Source organism: Triturus cristatus, chromosome 5_1 (assembly GCF_964204655.1).
Source record: "Triturus cristatus chromosome 5_1, aTriCri1.1, whole genome shotgun sequence".
NCBI classification, from domain to species: Eukaryota; Metazoa; Chordata; class Amphibia; order Caudata; family Salamandridae; genus Triturus; species Triturus cristatus.
In genome coordinates, this window is record NC_140587.1 from 866,594,212 (window position 1) to 866,613,042 (window position 18,831).

General features: G+C 50.4%; 1 protein-coding gene across 3 annotated transcripts in view; it reads right to left on the reverse strand.

Moving 5' to 3' along the window:
• Nucleotides 1-18,831, reverse strand: part of RTTN (rotatin) — a 1,165,399-nt gene that overhangs the window by 80,604 nt on the left and 1,065,964 nt on the right. For all 3 annotated transcript variants that reach the window (XM_085605903.1, XM_085605904.1, XM_085605902.1), the window contains one exon: nucleotides 3,961-4,087. In XM_085605903.1, the coding sequence (XP_085462029.1) occupies nucleotides 3,961-4,087 (127 nt within the window). The remainder of the gene's footprint in view (nucleotides 1-3,960; nucleotides 4,088-18,831) is intronic.

Here is an 18,831-nt window from a genome sequence, read left to right on the forward strand (position 1 = left end):
GACATCCCCGGAAAATGACGTGGACCGCATCCAGGCGTGGCGGCGGAGCGCCACCGTGGTGGAAATCGCCCGACCCAGCGAGTCCGTGGTGTCAAGCCCACATCGTATGGCGTGCCGTGCTGCATCCCTCCCATCGGCCAAAGCCTGGTTAAGACGCGTCCGGACCTCCTCCGGACACAGGGGCAGCACGTCCTCCACCGTATCCCACAGGGAATGGGAATAACGGTCCAAGAGACAGGCGGTATTTAAGGACCGCAGGCCCAAACTAAGGGACGAGAACAGTTTCTTGCCAAACTGCTCGAGTCTCTTGGAATCCCGGTCCGGCGGAGCGGTCGGGAAGGAGGATTGGGAGGTAGAGGCCTGGATAACCAGACTCTCGGGGGTGGGGTGTTGGGACAGGAAACTGGGGTCGCCCGGAGCAGGGCGGTGGCGCCTGGCAACGTTCCTATCCACAGGAGGAACTGTGGAGGGCTTGGACCAGGTGCCCTGCAGAACGTCAGTGAGGGCCTCGTTGAACGGCAGCAGAGGCTCAGTGGAGCTTGCTGAGGTTTGAAGCACCTCAGTGAGGATGTTAGTCCTCACAGCCACGGCAGGCAACTCGAGCCCAAGGGCCTCGGCCGCCTTGCGCAGCACCACAGAAAATGCGGCACCCTCCTCCGAAGCCACGGTCGGAGGAGAAGTGAATCCAGTGTCCGGCGAGGTGTCCAGCCCACTGGCCTCCCCCAGTTCATCTGCCCAGTCCTGAGAAAGCTGTGACTGAACAGCCATAGGGTCCTCGAACCCCTCCCAGTCGCCCCCTTCTTCCGATTCCTGATAAACAGGAGGAATGATCGGAACCGGACTGTAGAGATGGTAGGACTCAAGCGGCGTCGGATGCGGCGTCGGTCGACGCCGCTGCGGCGCCGGGTCCGGATGAGGGCTAAACTGGGGCGGTGTCGGCGCCAAAGGCGTCGGCGGCGCCGGAGGTGTAGGCGTGTGCGCCGGCGGCGCCGGTGACGGCGTCGGTGGTTCAGTCGCCGGCACCGGTGGAGGAGTGACTAGGTCAACCGGCGTCGACTGGGGCCCAGCGGCGTCGAGACCGGAGTCGTCGACGGCGCCGGGGCCGGAGCCGCCGGCAGGCAAGTGCGCCCAGTCGAGTCCGCGGGGCCCGAAGGCGCGCCAGCGGGCGTCGACGGCGGGGCCAGGCTCCTCATGGCCGAGAGGAAGGCACTGATCTCCGCCGGCGCCGCGTCAGTCCCAGGGACCGGAAGGTATGGGGGCGGACGCGGCACCTGCGGCTCCGCCGGAGCTGCGGGGGTGGAACCACCCTGACCCTCGGCCGAGTCGCGCGACCGGCGAGGGGAGTCCGAAGAGCGGTGTCGCCTCTTGGACTTCTTTGAGCGTTTGGACTTACCCGACGACTTGGAGCCGGACGATCGACGGCGTCGGCTAGGGCTCCGCGAGCGATCCTTGGACCTCCTCCTGGACCGGGATCGCGCACGACGCGGAGCCGAGTGGCGAAGCTCGAGAAGCTTGCGGGACCGCTCCCGCCTAGCCTTCGAAGTCAGGGCCTGGCAGTCATTGCACGTCTCCGCGTCGTGGTCGGGGCCTAAGCAGTAGAGGCACCGGCGGTGGTGATCGGTCACCGACATCAGTCGATGGCAATCCTCGCAAGCCTTGAACCCAGGCATCCTACCGGCACCAGATGTCGACAGACAAGGATCAAAAATGATCAAAAAAGATTTAGTCAAAAAAGACTAAAAGGGGTAGCTCTCCCGGATCTGCGCTTACTGGCGCGGAAAAAAGAAGAACTGACGTCAGCGCGCGAGGGCGGCGTCTAAGTACTCCGACGACGTCATCCCGGCGCACGACGCCGACGACGGACGCGGAGCCGCAGACGACGCCTAGCGACGCGCAAGGGGTATTGCTGACGAAAAATCTTCCGGATCCAGTCTGACGCCTGGGGATATTCTAAGGTGAGGAATCTAACTAACGTGTTTCTTTCAGATTGACCAGGCTCTCAGGCGTGGGGTGAGTGGTCATTAAGGCGGGATCACCAGGCGCTGACGCCTAGCGACGTTCTTATCCACCGGCGCCCCCGAGGCCAGCCACAACCAAGTACCCAAGAGGACTTCAGTAAGGGCCGCATTGAAAGGGAGCAGCTGCTCCGACGACGCAGATGCCGTCTAGAGCACCCCCGTAAGGAGGTTGGTCTTAAGGGCCACCGTAGGGAGGTCGAGGTGGAGAGTCTCCGTGGCTCGACGCAGCACCATAGTGTAGGAAACGCCCTCCTTCATAGTAGGCGGAGACGAGGCAAACCCGGGGTCAGAAGACACATCAAGGTCAACCGCGTTTTGAAGGTCATCCACCCAATCCTGCTCGGAGTCACACTAGCGCGCAAGGGGGTCCTCGGAGCCATTCCAGTCCTCATCCGGGTCCGGGGTAGAATGAGCCGGTCACGGCGGCAGGACCGGAGCCGGAGCCGGAGAGGGGGCCAGCGGCGCCGGGAGCGGCACCAGGAGGGGTGCCGGCCGGGGCCAAACCGGAGCCCCATCCCAATGAGGATCCCAGGTCGGAACGAAATGGTCCGAGAACCGAGGCAGGGGCAGGATAAACGGCACCCAGTGCGGCACCTGTGGAGGCGCTGGGGACGGAGCCAAGGGCAGCGCCGGAGCCAGCGGCGTTGCACCTTGTGGCGCCGGGGCCGGAGCCGCGGGCGCTGGATCCAGTGGCTCCGGGGCTGGTGCCAGAGGCGGTGCCGCCGGGTCAACAGAATCTGGACACGGGGCTGTGGGGCCCACAGGCGCACCGGCGGTAGCACGAGGCCTAAACAGGTGGTCCAAGGCAGCAAGAAACACTTGCCGCTGTTCAGGAGTCGCCGACGGACCCGGGTAGAGCGGGTAGGCCGCGGGACTCCCAGGCTCTAGAGGAGACGCAGGGGCGGAGCCCCTGTCCCCCACGTCCGCCTCCGGGGAGCAACGGGGGGACATCGGAGAGCGAACACGCTTCTTCAACTTCTTCTTATGGCACCGCTTACCGGAATCGGAAGGTGAAGACTTAGAGTCCGAGGAGCGACGGCTGCGGTCCCGCGAACGGCCCCCTAGACCCGGAGCGGCGGTGAGAGGAGTGCCGGACCTCCAGCAACTTCCGGCGCCGCTCCTGCAATGCCATCGGGGCCATGGCACGGCAGTCCCGACAATCCCGGGAGTCGTGGTCGGTCTCCAGGCAGTAGAGGCAGACATCATGTGGGTCCGCCACCGACATATTACGGTGGCACGACCCGCAAGACTTAAAGCCGGGCATCCCTACATGCACCAGAAAACAAGAGGAGAAGACGAAAAGTCTCAAAAAGTGGTCAAAAATTGACCGAGGTACGTGCTCAATCCGGATCTGCGCTTTCGGCGTGGAAAAAGAATGAACTGACGTCAGCGTGCATGGGTGGCGCCTAAGTAGCCTTCGTGACGTCGTCCCGGCGTGCACGACGCCAGTAACGGACGCGGAGCCGCATGGCGCCGCCTACTGGTGCGCAAGTGTACTGCTAAGCAGAAAACTTTCCGGATCCAGACGGACGCCTGGGGATTATTCTAAGGTAAGGAATCTATCACTAACGTATCTCTTTCAGATATATAAAGATATGACACCTTCCTGGCCATACACCTCAACTTCAATGCCCCGAGGGGCTCTGGTAAGGCCAAAAGCGAGCATAAATGCTCAGTACTAACTCTTATTAACTTGAAGCAGAGAATATTAAACAGAAAAGGAGTGTCACCATTGAGTAGACGAGCGCACAGTCAAATTTCAGACTTTGAAATATTTTATCGCACCAGATGTACTTCCAGTAATGTTCCTAATCATTCAGCAAATATAATACAATGCCTCCCTTTTTACATCTTCCTCGATCCTTGTTGATACTCAGAGAATTCTGCATTTGCAATGTAAATTCACCCACTCATCAGTAAATACAAACAAAATCTGCCACACCTGCTGGATAGTCAGCTGTATATACACAAAGCAAATGCAGAACTGCTTGCATCAGTGGATCATCCATCAAAATCCATGGCCAAAGAGAATGCAGGATTGGAACAAGGTGAACTTCTAATGCTGCAGCCTGTGGCAAAAGAAGAAAAACGTGTGGGGTTACATGAGGAAAAAACACCCACCTCTACAAGAAGAATTTGATATAAAATTAATTGACCAAGTAGGAGACGCACAACCTTCTTAATTCTCATAAGTCTGACGCGTACACCATGGCTACACAAAACGGGTTTTCAAAATTTAGTAGCATAGGCCTGGGTACCATAATTTATCTCTACTTATCTACAACATTTCAGAAAATATGGCAGAACAAGACTGGGATAAATGTCAAATTTCACATTTGTTTTCTTATTCTCGTAACATGGAAATCATTTTCGCTATCCCACCATCTTAGAAACAGTGGTGTTCCAAACCTTGTCTCACACTTTAAGTCCTGCATATGCATTGGGATAAGAATGGAAATGGCATTGTAAATACACCAAAAATGTTGAGATGTTAAGGGAGTGAATGTCATCAACTCTGTACATCTAAAACTACTCTACGAACATTGCCTCCCTCGCCCCTAGAATCACCTACAATTGCAAAATAGCTGCATATCTCGCATTCTGCCCCCTTCCACATTCTCGCTTTGTCAATCATTATCAGATTTTTACATGGGCATGAAGGTACAAATTAAAGAATAAATTACTTGCCTTTAGTAACGCCTAATCTGGTAGAGACTATATCTAACTGCAGATTTCTTACTTTAGAATTTCCCCAGGCATCAGACTGGATTTGGGGAAAAATTTGTGAGCAGTACCCTGAGCGCTGGTATGGGGTGTCAAGTGGCTCCACGTTTGTCATCTGCCGTGCCGGAAGTGAGGTCCCTCTAAAAAGCGTCACCAAAGCGCACAAACATCAGTTACTTTTCACGACTGTTAGAAATGGGGGTCTCTAGTTGGCAGAGGTAGGTACCTTGTCCAAGTAGAGACCCTTCCTTCTAGTCAGGATAAGGGAGTTACACTCCTAAAATACTTCTAAAATAACCCCAGCTCACCCCCCCTTGGTAGCTTGGTACGAGCAGTCAGGTTTATCTTAGAGGCAATGTGTAAAGCATTTGCACATAACCAACAGTAATACAGTGTAAGCACTATAAAAGGACACCACACCAGTTTAGAAAAATATCCAATATTTTTATATACTCAAAACAAGACCAAAAAGGATAAAGAATCCACAATACAGTACTTGAAAATAGATACTTTGCAAGATGTCTTCTAAACTGCAGAAATACCTCAAAAACACAGTTCGCACGAGTCAGTAGCTCCATCCGGGGCTACTGCGATGCTGAAAACAACAGAGTCTAACAGTTCCAGCCGACGGCGTCAATACGGGCCAGCAGAAGTGTGAACAGAAGCATGAACAGAATCGGTAACAGTACCTTTCTCGTTGCGGCTTACATGGAGGTACGAGCCGGTCGTGGCAACCGTCGCGGTTGCGTTGCAAAATGGAAGCGGTGCAGGGCGCGGTGTCCTCTCGATGTGGTGCAGGCAGCTCGGTGATGATCGTCCAGACGGAGTCGGTGAGACCAAGGCTTACGGTGCAGGGCGATAAGGTGCTCGATGCGGTGCTGGCAGGTTGCGGTGCAGGCAACAGAGCCGGTTTGCGGGAGCTGGCGTCGGTCGGCCTAGACGGCTGTGTGGGACCAGGCAGTGCGTCGTGAAACTATACGAGCGGTGCCCCCAACCACGATGCGATCACAGGTGTCGAGTCAGCAGCAGCGACAGCGTCGGTGAGACCAGGATGGCGAAGTGAAGCGAGGCGGTGCGGACTGCAGTGCCCACAGATCACGGTGCAAGCAGCATCTCGGTGGCGGCGGTCGTTGTGAGACCAGGGTTGCAGCGCGAGATGCGGATGGTGTGGTCTGCAGTGCCGTCAGGACACAGAACCAGCGACTGAGTCGGTGATGGAGTCGGTTGCGGTTCCCTTCTCTGTGGCAACTGAAACAGTGGTTCCAGAAGCGGTACCAAGAGGTTGGTGTAGTCGTTTCAGTCCCCGAGACTTCAGAACATCAGGCCAGCTCGATTTCAGGCCCTTGGGGATACTCAGCACAAGTAAAGAAAGTTCAGTCAAGTCCTTTCACTGCCTAAGGCAGAAGCGTTACAACAAACAAATGATGGACGGAATGCTGACAATGCAGACATTCTCCCTCAGTCAAGAGATCTGGGTTAAATCCATCGTTCTTTTGCCCACTACACCACCCCAGTTTAGACATGGCCATAAGCAAATCAGTCTTGACCCTGTGCCTCATGGGAACAGTCCAGCCCGAACTGCCAAGCCATGTCTTCCCTGGACCGGAATCAAGCATCCTAGGACTGGTTTCTGGCTATCAGCCGTCATCAGCCAGGATAGCTTGACTCCAGTGGCGTAGTGAGCACGGGTCCCACGTCTGGGAATACCCATCCCACTTAGGGCGAAAAGCGTTACAACAAACAAATGATGGACGGAATGCTGACAATGCAGACATTCTCCCCCAGTCAAGAGATCTGGGTTAAATCCATCGTTCTTTTGCCCACTACACCACCCCAGTTTAGACATGGCCATAAGCAAATCAGTCTTGACCCTGTGCCTCATGGGAACAGTCCAGCCCGAACTGCTAAGCCATGTCTTCCCTGGACCGGAATCAAGCATCCTAGGACCGGTTTCTGGCTATCAGCCGTCATCAGCCAGGATAGCTTGACTCCAGTGGCGTAGTGAGCACGGGTCCCACGTCTGGGAATACCCATCCCACTTAGGGCGAAAAGCGTTACAACAAACAAATGAAGAAGCAGCAACTGCAGGCCAACCCAACAAAGCAACAACACAGCAAAGGGGCAGTACTCCTCCTGGCAGTTCTTCCAGCTCTTCTTCTTGGCAGGATCCTTGATTTCATCGAGTTCCAAAGTTTAGGGGTTTGGGCCCCACTTTTTATAGCCCAAAATCCTTCATCCTCTCAGGCAGAGAGTGTCTGTGCTTAGTCCAAACCAGTTTGGTCCTCTCTGGCCCAGCTTCCCAGCAGGAGGCGGAGACAGCATTGTCCAAGGCAGACAGGGCTTAATCAGGTGCAAGGGAAATCTACTCCCACCATTCTAAATGCAGACCGGGCCTATTTAGGTGCTCCAGTGCCGTGGCTGCCTTGTCTTCAAAGAGATGGGTGCCATCAAAGGGCATGTCCATGAGTGAGGCTTTGACATCCCCTAAAAGAAGCCAGAAGTTATCAGCATGGCGTGGCGTCTGACAGCCAACATTGAAGAAATCGCCCTGCCCAGGAAGTCTGTCATGTTTAAATCACATTGAATGGTGAACTTTGCTGCATCTCTCCCATCTGACACTGCTTAGGAAAGGACGCCCCGAGACTCCTCCGGGACCTGTGGAAGCACTTGCGCAACCGTTTCCTACCGAGTGTGGGAATAAAAACCCTGTAAGCATGCGGTGTTCACCGACCGCAATGCAAAGCTTGTGGAAGAAAAACATTTCTTGCCCCAACATTCCGGCCTTTGGATTCCCTATCCCAAGGAGCAGAAGAAAAAGCACCATGGGCGGTAGATGCTAGGACTACCAAGCTCTCTGGGGTAGGTTGGGTAGTGAGGAAATGTGGGTCGCCCGGAGCAGGGCAGTAGGGTTGGGCAGTGGTCCTATTCAGAGGAGCACCTGTGCTGGGCTTGGACCAGATTCCCAGGAAGACATCCATGAGGGCTTCATTAAAGGGAAGCAGGGGTTCTGAGGAGTTAGCTCTTGGTTGTAACACCTCCGTCAAGATGTTGGTCTTGACCGCCACTCGAGATAGGTGAAGGCAAAGGACCTCAGCCACCCTTCACACCACCATAGCATAAGTTGCTCCCTCCTCTGTTGCCACGGTAGTGGGAGAAAGCATGCCAGTATCTGGAGAAGTATCCAGTACACTGGCCTCACTCAATTCCTCAAACCTGTCCATTTCCCAATCAGGCTGGTCTTCTAAAGGGTCCAGCGACCCCTCCCAATCTTCTCCCTCTACTAGCCCTTCAGAACTAGGCTGAGGACACGACCTGGGACCTGGAGGGACTGTCGGCGCTGGAATCGGCTTTAGGCGCCGCGGTACAGGCTCCGGGTCATCAGGGATCAGAATGGGGCTGATGCTGCTGGTGGGCAGTGGCAGCCTTGGTAGCATCGGCATCGGGGCTGGGGAAGGTCGCAAAGGCATAACCAGCGCCAGTCCGGATCCATGGGGGCCACTGATGTCAGATTTGCCAGGGGGAACCCGATGTGCCCTCCTCTGACCCCACAGGGCCCGAAGGCGCACCAGTGAGGCCAGGCTGCCGGAAAATGAGGCGCATAGCCTCATAAAATTCTCTAAGTTGGGCGGGCGTCACTCCATCTCTCGGAAAATTAAGGTGGTGATGAGCTGCAGCTTCTGGAGAACAAGGCCTTGAACGCTGAGGCTCTTCTGTAGCGTCAACCGACTTCTTGTGTTTTTTGTGCCTCTTACCTGAATTTCCTGAAGATTTCGAGTTGGAGGAAGAGGACTTGGGACTCCTTAAAGGATGCTGGGACCTTACTCTGGACCTGGACTCTGAACTCTGAGGAATCGAGCGATGTAGTGTCGCCTGCCGAGCTGCAAGAAGCTTATGGGACTGCTCCCTCAAAGCCTTCAGAGCCATGGCCCAGCAGTTGGAGCATGACTTCGAGTCACGGTCGCTCTCCAGATACAATAGACAAACCAAATGCGGGTCCGTCACCGACATGGCGCGATGACAGCCACCTCTCGGCTTGCACCCTCAAGTCTTTCTAGACATTCTCTACCTACACACCAAAAAGGGGCGACAAAAAGTTGAAAACGTTCTGCCAAAAAGTGACAGAGGGTAGCTCTCTTCACAGATCAGAACTTGACTGGTGCAGAAAGAAAAGAACTGATGTCAGCATGCCGAGGTGGAGCCCACATAGGTCAAGTGGATGTCATTTCCGGCGTGGACGAAGCTGCTGACGTCACGCGGAGCGGACCAATGCCATCTACCAGTGCACAGGGGTATTGCTCGAAGAAAAATCTTCAGGACCCAGTATGACACCTGGAAAATTCAATGGTAATGAATCTGTGGTTAGATGTCTATCAGATTTTAGTATTATGGGGTCCCATTAGCAACAGGAACTCAGATTTGTCTACTGGGAACCGAAGGAAGGACAAAGAAGAGTTGAAGTTGTGAGAACAGATGTCCTGCACCAAAATTGGCACCAAACCCTGCCTGGCTGCTTGCACCGCGACAATCACAAAGACTGACTCGTCCAGAAGTTGAACTGCCTCCCCAAACCCTTGGAGGACTGCTCTTACCTTCAACAGCCAATCAGCTTCTCCCTCGGGGTGGAAAAGTAATTCCCCGACATCTGCAGGCACCGACTGCCCTGACCCGGTACTTCATCTTCCAGGCCATCGGGTCCACCGAGGGAGCAACTTGCCAGGAAGAGGTTGTTGGGAGTCCAGGTGGTCAGCCCTGTCGCTCTCACCAAGTCTCTCAGCACAAATACCCTGGGTACCAGAGCCTTTGCAACTACCAAGGTTTGTTGCGATTCGAGTCCAGACACCACCGACGCTGACGACGACCTGCCGTCAAGAGATTTCAGGATCCAAGAGGTCTCCATCGAGAGTGGCTCTGTTGTCGTGTTTTCTCTCCCTCTCCAAGTTGCCAAGTGAGAGCCGCTATCCAGGCAGGTAAAACGGAACTGCTGGTGATTTCCTGGACCTTGACCTCTAAGCCCCTAAAGTCCCAAAAGAAATGCTAGCAAGTATATGTATGCAGTGTATGTTTCTCCAATAGGATAATATTACCGCGTTCGAGGCTCATAACGCAAAACCGTTATTTGACTGTATTTTTTATTTCTACAAAAATCTGTAACTCTGAAAGTACTTACCTAATGCCGATGACTTTGGTGTCTAAAACTATATATAAATCGTTGTTATTTTTCTAAATTTGTCTCAGATTTCTTTTTGAGTGTGTCTCTCATTTATTGACTCTGTGTGTACAACAAATGCTAAACACTACCCTCTGATAAGCCGAAGCTGCTCGACCACCCTACCACAAATAGAGCACTCGGGATTATTACTTTAAGACCTGTAAACCAATAAGGGTCGTTTGTACTTTTTGCATGGTGTGCCCTTACATTGGCAATACCACATAAAAATCCAGCTTCCTACAGCCAAACTGTGGAGGAGTGTCAAATGTGTCAACCCCCCCACCCCCACATATAGAGTGTGGATACCCCTGGGGTGTGATGTCAAGAGGGTCCCCTGGAGAGGTAGGCAGGGGAGGGTGATGGCTCGAGTTGAGTAATAGGGCGATGGAATGGTTCTGCATGTGGTAAGAGGCTGATAGCCTTATCCGCTTTCTTGCCTGGTTTTGTCGAAGTCAGAAATTCCAAGGCCTTCTTGAAGGACAGCTGAGGTTTTGAGGGGAACAGCAAAGCCCTAAGGGCAGGCAAGGATGTGGCCCCTGCGGGGCTGGATGGACAACTGTTTTTGCCTTGAGTCGAGCTCCTCCTGCAGCTTATGAAGAATGGGCTCCACTGCGCCTGTGTCTGACTTGCTGGTCGACACCGAGGTTTCCGGCTCTGAGAGTACCTTTGGTTTCGGTGCTGAGGTTTTGCTCAGCACTGAGGGAGATGTGGTCAGTGCTGAGAGGGTCTCAAAGGCTTCTTTGGTGCTGAGCCGGACCTGGGCAAAGCATCCGTATGGGTTTGACAGTGCCGACTAAGGCCCATAGGCTGTGGTGTTCTGAAAGCCTGTCTCTGGTACTCCACAGTGGCTGAGTGCCCTTTGGCAGTAGGCTGCTCAGGTTGAGGGTGGTGTCAGGGAAGAGGGGGTGCCGTACTCACAGACTCCTGGGCAGGCAAAAGGTACTCGATCTCCAGATTGGAGCCAGAACTGTGTTCATGGGAGAAAGCCTCTTCATTTGCAGCCAGTTGTGGCTGATATTCCCCCTCCATGTCCTTTGGACCGAAGAGGTACAGGGTGTTTTTGCCGTCCTTATGTGACATCTCAAGTCGACATGCACGCTGGCCGTGAAGAGTCTTCTTGGATGGAAAGGAGCGGCAAATGTCGGAGGTGGCCTTGTTGTGTTCGGGTGACAGGCACAGGCTGCAGACCTGATGGAGATCGGTCTGAGGATACTTTGTATGGCAGCGAGAACAATACTGGAATGGCGTCCGTTCTATCACCATCGAGGCATGGTGGAGAGACGCCACTATCAATCAAACACAACCCCATTGCCTGAAAATAATTTAATCAATAAGCTTAACGTCAAGCTCAAGAAAAGGGAAAATAGGTTACCCCATCCAGCATAACACAGTGTGCAAAAGGGAAAAATTTATAAATATACCATGTAACAATTATTTTTGGTGGAGAGGTGCAACAGATAGACGGAAGTAGGCCGGAAGTAGGCCCCGAAGGGTGAGGCTCAGGAGGGGCCACGGTCAGTCCGGACCTCACTTGAGCAAAGTAATCAAGCGTTGATCCGAGACAAAAGTAAGGGAGACGCGATCTGAGTACAATATCGACAGGGGGAAGGAACTGTGGGAACTGAAAGGAGCACCGTGACGGTGTTGACCTGGGGCACAGGAGAACCTGTCTGACCCCGACAGTGGAAAGAAAACAATCTAACAATGGAATGACCATGTGCATTAGAGGAGGAGACACAATTCTTTGTGACTCAAAAGACGTCTTCGAAGAAAAACAAATTGCACACATCCAGGTCCAAAACCAGATGGCAGCAGTATCTACAGCATGTGTACCTACAGCCACAAAAGCCTCAAACATATTGTTTCTGTCCTGATCCTGTGAGATAATCACCATACCAGGAAGAGGCAGATGACTCTGCCATACCCAGATTCTAATGTACTGGATCAAGGAGGGAGATTAATTGCCATCTGTTGGGCTTGATTTTCTCCAGTAACCTGCAGTGATGTGGTTGCAAAGAGACTGTTTAAAAGAACTATATGAATAATATTCTCACCGAGCACACATCTGAGCACACCCATGAACTCTCATAAATATGGAAGAAAGTATAAACCACTCACATTGTGTGGACCACTACCCCCCTCACTCTTGCTAATCAAATAATATATCAAGATTTATTGTCAAAAAATAGTCTAGAAATGTAGGGGTGAGGAACAACATGGACATAGGTGATCCTGGAAAAGATTTTAATGGCTGCATGCCAATGGGCATTCCGGTCTAACACAGGGTCAAGACTATTTGTCTGGGTGCCTATATTCTATCATTTGCGACCTATTTTATTTTCCATGGACGATACGGTCCCCAACATGGTTTGCCATGGACAGCCAGGAATAAAAGATGAAAAGGAAACTATACACAAACAGCCTAACTCATAAAGGGGTCGCCATGATTTTAATTTGTAATCTGGATCCAATAGTGAGCAAATGTAATGTAATGTGAAGTCCTTGCCTATGTATTGTAACAGGTCTTCTATAAAGTATTGTATTCCGCTTTAGGTGTCCGTATATAGGTTTTCCTGATACATGTCCTTATATAAGCACAATTCGCATTGCCCTTATATAGGCATAGGACCCCAGTCCTTATTTAGGCATTAGCCATGCTATCCAAATACAGGCATGGTCACCTACAACCGTCCCCCCCAACGTCACAACGAGTTCTTAGAAAACAGACCCTTAAGCTGTTGGGAGTTTCCCTAGCCCAGGATTATTGATTTCTCCAAGAACTCATTTAATATGCATGAACCGCTATACCGTAAGGGTTCATTCATGACGTCTTCCTCTGCCAGACTTTACGTCAATGCAAACATTCCTAAACACCTTCCAGGTATAAATATACCTTCCCTTCCCATGGCAAGCCACGGCTTGGCTGCAAGACTTGATACTGCTCGCCACGGCGGCAAGCAAGGAGGAGACCTCGACTTAGAGGAGCCCGTGTCCCGGCCTGACGCACAGACAAGACGCTGTCATCCCTGCTCACAGAGAATCCAGCTGCCAGTGTTCTGACTCCCTTCGCGGGTTGTTAGAGTTCGAGAACCGGATAGAGATTCCAACCTCTCTCATTCCTAAGGTTTGGAGCTGACTAGAACCTAAAGGGACTCTTGGCATACAAACTTAGCATACAAACTTGGTATACAAACTTGGCATACAGACTATAGCATACCGTACTATAGAATACAGCACCTACTTCTTACCTTGTCCTACACTTAGGTAGACTGGGGTAGAATCAGTTAGAGCACACATCATATGAGTACTCGCATCTTTAGCCTATGTTATTTGTGTATATGAAGTCATAGCTAAAAGATAATGCTAGCGCAGTATTATTTCTTTCTACTGTTTACGCTGTACATAATATATCTTGCATACTGTCTTATGATTGTAACAGCACATATCTCTTACACGAGAAATAAGACTGTTCAATAAATCCTTTTATTGAAACGCCCGTCTACTCTTTCTGTGTAAACTCTGCAGAAACTAAGCATGCACGATTAGCTGAGTGAAACTGTTATCTATTGTTTCCACGATTCTGAGTGTTCCGATTCTAAAGGGAAACAAAGCTGTCATGTTTATGCGGTTGCCAGAAACTACTCTTCTTGTTTCACAAGGAGTTTCTAGTGGCCTCTGAGTTAGTTGGCACACAAAGTAAATAGGGGCATACTGACCTCAATCCTATGTCAAAACTTTAGTGTATATTATTCCAATGCGCAGAGCCTATTAGCAAAATAGGAACTACACTACAAAAGCACTCTGACAACGATCACCCTATATAAAGCTCCAAATAAATAAATACAGATTCTGAGTTTCGGTATCTACTCTCAGAGCTTCAAATCACTATTGTACTACCTTTCCTCAAGAAACCCACAGCTGATCCCATCCAACACTGAAACCTAGTGCCCCATTTCACAACTTCCGTTGACCACATTTCTCAATTCCTATATCATAACTGTCAACTTCCAATGTGGATTTAGAACTCTACATTCCAATAAAACTCTACTGTCACATGTCCAACTCCTCTACCTTTCTGCAGCTTTTGATAATGTCAGCTATGCTACTCTACTTTACAAATTCACCACACTGAGCATAACTTACTTAGCACGCAACTGGTTTTCCTTTTCCTTTTATCTCTTATGGTGTTCCTCAATCTCTAGACCTCCCAGTAGAAGCTCCTTAAGGGTCAGTCCTATGCTTTTATTTTTACAATACATCCCTAGGACAAACTTAGCATTCAAAATCTTCTATCATCTATAAGCTGAAGACACAATATTTTTCTTCTATTTCTAAACTTCGACTCTTCACCCTAATGCAAAATCTCCGACTCAATCACAACCATTATGGACTAGATTTCTATCTGGGACCTTAATGTAACCTCCCCGAAGACAGCAATCATTTATTTGTTGGCTAAAACAGAATCCTCAAATCTGTTGATTACTACTCCATTTCGCCGGCACATTCATCCATATACCTTTGGCTAAGAACCTTGGTGTGTATTTCAACACAATTATGACCCTATACTCTCATATTATTTTCACAGCCAACACTGCCTCACACAAGTACATAATATCTATAAAATGTCGACCTACCTTCCCTTTATATGACTAAAGCACTATACTGTTTGCACTTTCTGAGCAAGGTGGACTACTGCACCAGCTACTAGTTATCCTTCCTCAAAGTGCATTCCTTCAACTGGGCAAAGAATTGGTTTTGATTTATGAATCTGTAGGACTTGACCTTTTTGGCTAAAGTTCCCTAAACATTTTACTTTCCCCCTCAACTGTTTTCCTGACATAGAGACGCCAATTTAGAAGCTTTGGGTACTTTGCCACTGCTGATCAGTGTCAAAGTACAAGTGTTCCCTATGTAAAATGTAATGGTGGCTGGTTGGCCATGATTGGTATGTTTGCCTTACTAGTAAAGTCCCTACTGATGTGCACTGTGTGTGCCAGGGCTAGGCGCGCAGAGAAGGGGACTCAAGCCTGCAGTATAGGGCCTGTGCGCGGAGTGCTAAGTTATGTTATGTTATCTCATCTTCTATAGCGCACAGCTGCCCCAGCAAAGGGGCGTCCCGGCGCTTTGACTGGCAGAAGGAATATAAATACAGAACAGAGAAAAAACCAGAAAAAAGTAGCAACGGGGCAGTGTATTAAGGTCCATGCAGTATATTAAGGTCCAGGGGGGAAAAGATAGGTTTTAATAGCCCTCCTGAACGTAAGCAAATCATCTAGGGCGCGAATGTGAGCTGGTAATGAGTTCCAAAGCCTAGCCGCTAGATAGCGGAAGGAACACCCTCCCGCTCTGCAGCGTTTGAACCGTGGAACTGTAGCCAGATTTTGACCCAATGACCTCAAAGAACGAGAGGGGACATAGGGGGTAAGAAGATGCTCTAGGATCAAGGGAGAGGACAGTTTAAGAATCTTGTAGGAAAGACATAGAGTCTTAAACTCAATCCTTTGAGCCATGGGCAGCCAATGGAGTTTCCGGATGATTTCCTTCGCAGAGCAGAACCTAGGTAGGAAATGAGGGTACCCAAGCACACGTAAAAATCAAGGTCATAACAGTTAGAATGTACATAAACAAGTAACACAAGTGGATCTTCGTCTCTTTCTTTTAAGTTTCTTCGATTTAATATTCTTTTTCTCAGAATGTATTTCACAGTCTTCAAAGTGGTTCCCAAGCCAACACGTGTTTCGTCGCCTTTAGTAGTTTTTTACATGCGACTTGTTCACGGCTGAACACTGTTTTATATGCAAAATGTCCAGTATGACGATAATTCCAGGTCATACAATCATACGACGAGGGAGGGGGGGGTTATAGAATTTCTTCAGGGTAAATGTTTTCCAATCTCAGCTGTGCTCGAAATTTGAGCACCCCGTCTCTGGGTATACGAAGTGTATCTTCCCCCAACCGCGTCTGGCTCCAAATCAGACTCTGATTTGGAGCCAGACGCGGTTGGGGGAAGATACACTTCGTATACCCAGAGACGGGGTGCTCAAATTTCGAGCACAGCTGAGATTGGAAAACATTTACCCTGAAGAAATTCTATAACCCCCCCCTCCCTCGTCGTATGATTGTATGACCTGGAATTATCGTCATACTGGACATTTTGCATATAAAACAGTGTTCAGCCGTGAACAAGTCGCATGTAAAAAACTACTAAAGGCGACGAAACACGTGTTGGCTTGGGAACCACTTTGAAGACTGTGAAATACATTCTGAGAAAAAGAATATTAAATCGAAGAAACTTAAAAGAAAGAGACGAAGATCCACTTGTGTTACTTGTTTATGTACATTCTAACTGTTATGACCTTGATTTTTACGTGTGCTTGGGTACCCTCATTTTGATTCTATGTGGTCTGACCGCAGTTTTTAGGGAGGCTGGTGGTTCTCCCCTACCCTCTAGCACCGTCACTGATTTAAGAATTTTACAGATACCAGGTGTACTCACCATATGCGCCTATTATCTATTACAAATACCACTGTGCAATACGTTAACTACCAGAACCTATGTAGGCCCACCATGGCTCTGGCCGCCGCATTCTGTACGCGCTGCATCCGGATAACTTCCGCCTGATTGGCCCCCAACAGGAGCGAGCTCGCATAATCAAGCCGCGAGAGTATGGTGGCCTGAATTATCAACTGTCTAGTGGGGGCGTCAAAAAATTTCAGGATTGGCCTGAGCCCACGCAAAATACCAAAACAAGTAGCAGCCACTTTTTTTGTGTGTCCGCAGAAACTGAGGGCGGGGTCTAACCAGACACCCAACTTTTTAACCTCAGGTACCGGAATGGGAGCTGAACCCAGCTCTGGAGGCCACCACTGAGCACCCCAGATGTTGCTATGCTTACCAACAATAAGAACCTCTGTTTTCTTGGCATTAAGCTGTAAGCAGTTAGCAGTCATCCAGCCAGCCACTGCTGTCAAACCCTACCTGAACCTAGGGGCCTCAGAGTCGGAGTCCCCACTGAGTGCAACCGCCAGCTGCGTATCGTCAGCATAAGAAACCATAGTTAGGCCCCACTGCTTGGCGACCGCAGCCAGCGGCTGCACATACAGATTGAACAACGTGGGGCTAAGTGCCGACCCCTGAGGCACTCCCTGCTCGATGAAATAGGGTTTAGACTCAAATGGAGGTGTAGCGACCCGAAATGAGCGACCTGCTAGAAATAACCAAAACCATTCAAGTGCTAAATCAGAGACACCTGCTTCTCCCAGACGCTGCATCAGTATCGCGTGTGAGACCGTGTCAAACGCGGCACTGAGGTCGAGTAACACCAGCGCCGCAGTTTGACCGGAGTCGAGCACGGAGCGCAGATGTTCCGTCATAGCAAGGAGAGCAGTCTCTGTGCTATGACCTGCCCGAAATCCATTCTGGGAGGAATCCAGGATATTGGCAGTCTGAAGGTGTTTAGTCAGGATTCCATTGGCATGAGCCTCCGCAACCTTCGCGGCCCATGGGAGAAGAGAAATCGGACGATAATTCTCCAGTTTGAGAGGGTCCAAGGCGGGTTTCTTCAAGATAGGAGTGACATAGGCTTGTTTCCACTTAGTTGGTACTGTCCCTGAAGAGAACGAAAGATTGATGAGTTGGCGCACGGGGGGGAAGACATAGAGCAGCCGACTCTCTGAGCTGCGTGGGTTTGAGCGGGTCAGCAGGAGACCCGGATTTTACTTTGGCCGCCAGCCTATCGAACTCTACCTCTGAAATTCCAGGAAATGTGGATAGAACCACATTAGCAGTAGAATAAGGCCTCTGGTCCTCACTCTGATGGATGATACTAGGAAAGGAGCGATAAATAGTATGCACCTTTTCCAGAAAAAAGGTAGCGAGCTCTTCACAGTGGGACACTGAGCATATCTCAGCTGCTGGGGCTCTTTTAGCAGTCAGGTCTTTGAGAACTTTAAAGATCAGCTTCGTAGGATTAGGACTGCGTTTGAACTCCTGGGAATAGTAGGCCACACGAGCCCTACATATGGCTCTATGGTAAATTTTGGTTTTAGCTAGGTACTGCGTTTTTTTCTCGGCATCATAGGTTTTACGCCAGTCTCTTTCCGCTTGTTTGCATGATTTTTTCAGGAGCAATAAGGCGCTATCATACCATGGACTGGGTTCCAAAGAACGACATTTACTCCACGTAGCAGGGATCAGAGAGTCAAGTGCCCGGGAGACCCATTCACAAAAGAGATCATAGCCAGACTCAACGTCGTTAAAAGGGCCAAGCGGGTGTTCGCTAAGCACCCGATGAAACTCCTCAAGCTTTAATTTCTTCCATGGGCGTTTAAGAACGAATCTGTCTATGTTTTTAAAAGGAGGGTTTCTGATCGCGAGGTGCAATTCCACTAAAAAATGGTCTGACCAAGCTACCGGAGTCGGTGGCAAGGCATTTGCCACTGTCAAGTTAGTAAAAATGGGGTCCAGGATGTGTCCACCCACATGCGTGGGGTGGGTAACCACCTGACTTAACTGCAGCGCCTCTAAATCTGCAAGTGTACTACTAATAGCTGGGGTGTGACAAAGGTCAAAATGGAGGTTGAGATCCCCAAGGACACTAAAGTTAGCCGATCCTATCGCAAGAGAGCTCACTGTTTCTGGAAGAGCCTTTCTAAAAGCGGTGTCGTTACCAGGGGGTCTATAAATCAGAAGCCCAGAGAAGGTAAAGTGATGATTAACCGTAATACAGAAATGCGCACTCTCGCAACCATCCATAGCTAGTTTCTTCCAAATACAAGGGTAGCATGATTTAACTACCACTGCAATACCCCCACCCCTAGAGTTAAGATTATGAGTTTAAATGGAGCATTCTGGAGGGAGTGCTAAGTTCAATTCAATCA